At 43.6% G+C, this 5,151-nt stretch overlaps 1 protein-coding gene across 1 annotated transcript; it reads right to left on the bottom strand.

Moving 5' to 3' along the window:
• Nucleotides 1–1,127: 1,127 nt before the first annotated feature.
• Nucleotides 1,128–2,867, bottom strand: LOC122560457 (interferon-inducible GTPase 5-like). Its single transcript, XM_043711089.1, has one exon. It carries the CDS (start codon nucleotides 2,865–2,867, stop codon nucleotides 1,698–1,700), a length of 1,170 nt encoding a protein of 389 aa, XP_043567024.1. The 3' UTR covers nucleotides 1,128–1,697.
• Between the last annotated feature and the right edge of the window lie 2,284 nt (nucleotides 2,868–5,151).

Raw genomic sequence — 5,151 nt, forward strand, 5'->3', positions numbered from 1 at the left:
TCTGGTTCTAGACTCCCCAGCCAGGGCAAACATCCTCCTGGCATCTAGTCTGTCCAGCTCTATTAGAATTTTATACGTTTCAATCAGATTTCCCTCTCATCCTTCTAAATTCAAGTGAATACAGGTCCAATTTATGATATATTGAATTCAAATTTGAATTCAAATTCACTGTTGTGGTCGAATCCCCAGACCATGACCCTGGCTCTAGGGGTTACCAGTCTAGTGGCATTTTGACTACATAGCCACCTCCCCTTGACTATGGGGGAGGAAGGTGGGGGAGAGGAGGGCCCAAAACATGGAGCTAAGATTGCACTCCACCCAGTCCTGAACAGTGAAACAGGCTCGAGGGGTTGGATAGCAACAGCTCCATCGCTTGAAATCTTCAAGATCTATCTTCAGATTATTCCTATTCAAAGGTTTTCATATCTCCCAACTCAGAAGATCACGTCTGGTTTAGTGAGCATTACCCATTGAAGTTTTGGCAGACTATGGAGCTTAGCCTGTGTTGCTGATGGAAGTGGCCTCCATCTGCTCCTGTTCCTTTTGATTGTACAATGTGGTAAGAGCTGGAACCTTGGGACACAGCGACTGCAGAGGTGAATCCTTTTGTGAAGAAGACACGTGTTTCCTTTGACCACCCATGAGAAAGGCTAGAGGAAATGGCCTTGGGCATTCTTAATTTGGAACATCTAGATGTTTTCTAAATCAACCTGTTCAGAGATGTTATTACACACCTGTGGAGATTTGAACTGGGCCTCCTGGCTCAGACAATGGTGCACTACAAGAGTCATAGAATCATACAGCATGGAAAAAGACCCTTCGGTCCAACCAGTCCATGCTGAACAAGACCCCAAACTAAACCGGTCCCACCTGGCTGCTCCTGGTCCATATCCCCCCCAAACCTTTATACTCATGTACTTATCTGAATGTCTTTTAAGCGTTGTAACTGTGCCCACATCCACCACTTCCTCTGGAAGTTCATTTCACACATGAACCACCCTCTGTGTAAAAACAATTGCCCCCATGTCTTTTTGAAATCTCTCTCCTCTCACCTTAAAAATGTGCCCCCTAGTCTTAAAATCCCCCATCCTAGGGAAAAGACAACTACTATTAACTTTATTTGTACCCCTCATTATTTTATAAACTATTATTAGGTCACCTCTTGATCACCTACACTCTAGGAAAAACAGGCCCAGCCTATCATAAATGGCAACATCCTGGTAAATCTCTTCTGAACCCTCTCCAGCTTAATAATATCCTTCCTATACCCAAGTTGCTGGATCACTAGCTTGGGCCTCTGCAATTACTGATCATTACTGGTATCCCCGCTTTTCAAAAGGTCACTTTACGCCACTTTGCTTTCATGAAAGACCTACTTTAGTACCTGTTTTGCTAACCAAAAGAAATTCAAAGAGGATTTTCGCTTTTACGAAAGTAACTTTTCCCATATAAAGCTTCTTCACTTTACGCCATTTCGGCTTACGAAAGGTTTCATAGGAATACTATCCCTTTCGGATACCATTCCCATGATGCCATGGCCCCTCAGGTATTTTCATATTGCTCATTGAAGCTGAAAATGGCGGCTTAGAAACATGTGACTGAAGCAAGACTGCGAGGGTGTGGAAAAACGAGCAGAACACCTGCCCTGTGGCGGACCCACAGCTTGAACAGAGCGAATGAACATGCTGGGTTTGCCTTTAATTGGTTTCAAATGCAGTCGTCACCAGCCTTTGTGTGGTTTTCACTCGCTCGTTTAGCGAATCCTTTAGGAGCGCGGCAGTGAAACAGAACGAAGACACCGCTCCAAAGATGGAAATAATCAGGGGTGTGACGCGCAGTTTGACCTCAGCTACTGTACAGGCGACAGCAGTGAAGCATAGCAGTGTTCGGATCAGTGCTCGGGATATTTTACCTGGCGGCACGATTGCAGTTTGCAGAGATGGCAGAGGCTTACCAGCTGTGGCAGCCAACTTCTGCAAACACTTATTGCGTAGATCCCGGTGGTGCCAGAGATACACGAACCCTGCAACCAACAACCCCAAGCCAGTGGCAAAGGACAATCCAGGAACAGGTACTGCTCCCACGGCTCCAGCCAGCGTCGCTGTCATCCAGACTCTTTTCTCTAACATTTTTCTCTTCTGCTCCATAATCTGGGACGTCACATTAGGGAGAGAGAGCAGGAACGCCGCCTTGTTCACGTTTTGCAGGTGGTTTGCGAGGGTCAGCTTTAGTGCGGGGAAATCAAACTTATCTGGGTGGAAAGCGGAAATCAGAAAGACTTCGGGTGCTGCAGCATCCGCCTCTTTGAAGTTGCTGGCACAGTCCGTCCTGAGCTTTCCTAATTCATCGCCAAAAGCCACACTCTCCATTCCCTCTGCATTGCCAGTCAGACTGTCAACTTTCGTCTGAACCAAGTAAAACGGTTTGCCCTCTTGTAGGATTGCTTTAGCAGACTCCCCAGCGTTTCCCTTGAATCGACAGTCTGACACAATGATAAATATGTCATATTGTTCAACGTTTACCGTCTTTAGGTAATCATTCAGTTCCAGATTAGAAAGGTCCATTCCTGGAAGTTCCCAGAATTGGACATTCGGCAGAACAGGGTGCGGATATCCAATTGGTTCTTTAATGGCTTCAGTGTCAACAACTCTTCCCTCCTCACTCATTTCAAGATCTATCATTGCCGTGATCAAGGTCGATTTCCCTGAGCCTCCTTCACCCATAACTGCAATGTTAAGCTGTTCACAATCCAGGTCATCTAATTTATTCTTTATTTCTGGTATAACTGCTTCTAAACCACCAGCGTTATAACTGGCTTGAAGACGTTCAATTTCTTCCATATTGAAGAATGTGGAAGACGCAGTCATTAGTTCTGTGAGGAAAAAAGGAACACTTACATAATACATCCAGATTTACCATATATCCAATTGACCCTTCAATGGAGAGTACTCATTGAAGGTAATCTCAACATAACTAGATTATGAACAATATAAGATGCAAGAAATTAACCCCCAGCACAAGTTTATTCACATGGCATCTGCAGAGATGAATAAGCTCCCTGTCTTACTCATCAGCATCACATGCAATACCAAGTCAAATGAAGGAGGCTAGCATAACAAATGGACGTCTAACAGGTTAGAGGAGTGAAACAAACACAGCAAATGCTGGAGAAACTCAGCAGGTCTGACAGAAACTTGTAGAGAGAGAAACAGAGTTAAATTTTGAGTCTGATGTGAGTAGGCACCAAACTTGAAACATTAACTTGCTTTCTCCACAGATGCTGCCAGACTTGCTGAGTTTCTCCGGCATCCTCTGTGTTTCAGATTTCCAGCATCTGCAGTATTTCATTTTTCTTCGAGGGGAGAGGAGTGGTTTGGCATTCCGGGATGCCAAGTCAAAAAATGTGCAACTTGCACAAGAAATGTGCTGAATCAGAAGAATGGGTTGCACACCAATTTATTTCTGGCCTGCCTTTCATTGAATCATAGAGTCTTTCAGCAGACTAGGAGTTCACTTGGCCCATCACACCTTTATTGGACCTTGGAAAGAGTTGCCCAATTTAGTTCTGAATCTGTTTCTCCCCCATACATCTCCAATTTTTTTTTTGCAAATACATGTCCAAATGCCTTTCAAACATTCTATGGATCCAAATTCCATCATTTGGACAGAGTTCTGCAGATCCTAAATTTTTCCTCATTTCATCATCCTTTAGCCAATTATTTTAAATCACTCAGCTATGTGGAAACAATATGTAGGTAGTCCAACTAGGAAAGGGGCTGTATTAGACCTTGTATTGGGGAATGAGCCTGGTTAATCTGATTGAAGTTTTAGTGAGGAAGCATTTTGGGAACAGTGATCATAATTCTATATGTTTTAAGCTAGTTACGGAAAACTAACTAGCTTTCCATAAGACTGGTCCTTGAGTGAAAGTGCTAAACTGGGAGAAGGCTACTTACAACAGTATTAGACAGGAATTGGAGAAACTAGTTGGCACAGTGGCTCAATGGTTGGCACAGTGGCTCAATGGTTAGCACAGCTGCCTCACAATACCAGGGATCCAGGTTCAATTCCCGCCTTGTGTAACTGTCTGTGTGAGTTTCCTCCCATAATCCAAAAATGTGTGGATCAGGTGAATTGGCCATGCTAAATTGCCAAGTCAAGGCTAAATAGGGGAATGGGGCTGGGTGAGTTACTCTTCGAAGGGTTGGTGTGGACTTGTTGGGCTGAAGGGCCTGTTTCCGTACTGTAGGGAATCTAATATAAAATAAAAATTAGCTTGCAGGAGGCTTTTTGACACATCTGACAAGTGGAAGTCTTTCAAAAGCCATTTGATCAGAGCTCGGGACCAACATGTTCCTGTGAGGATGAAAGATAAGGATGGCAAGATTCAGGAACCTTGGATGATGAGAGATGTTGTACATTTAGTTAAAAAGAGGAAGGAAGGCAACAGAAATCAAACAAGGCCTTTGAGGAGTATAAAAGAAGCAGATCAGAATTTTAAAAAGAAATTAGGTGTGTTAGAAAAGGCCATGAAATGGTTTTGACAAGGAGAATTCCAAGGCAATTTGCACATTTATTAGGAGCACGAGGATAACTAGGGAAAAGGTAGGTCCACTCAAGAACACAGGAAAGCATTTAAAGACACAGATGATGTTAAGTTTAGAGTGGGGTTTGTTGATACTCTGGGGCATGTTAATATTATGAAGGAGGAGATCTTAGATATCTTCAGGTAGATAAGCCCCAAGGCCTGAAAGGATCTATCCCAGGATACTGAAGGAGGCAGTGGAGGAGATTGCTCAGGCTTTGACAGAAATCTTTGCACCTTCTTTCATCACAGGCAAGGTCCTGGACAACTGGAGAATAGCCAATGCTGTTCCTTTGTTCAAGAAGGCAACAGGGATAATCCAAGAAATTATAGGCCTCACATCAGTGGTAGGGACATTATCGGATAAGATTCTTAGGGAAAGGATTTCCTTACATTTGGAGAATAACGGACTTAGTAGGGATATTCAGCATGGCCTTTTGCAGGGGAAGTCTTCTCTCACAAACTTAATTGAGATTTTGAGGAAGTGACGTAGACGATTGGTTAAGGACAGGCAGTGGATGTTGTCTGTATTGACTGTACTAAAGCATTTGGCAAGGTTTTTCCTG

The sequence above is a fragment of the Chiloscyllium plagiosum genome, chromosome 21 (genome assembly GCF_004010195.1).
Source record: "Chiloscyllium plagiosum isolate BGI_BamShark_2017 chromosome 21, ASM401019v2, whole genome shotgun sequence".
NCBI classification, from domain to species: domain Eukaryota; kingdom Metazoa; phylum Chordata; class Chondrichthyes; order Orectolobiformes; family Hemiscylliidae; genus Chiloscyllium; species Chiloscyllium plagiosum.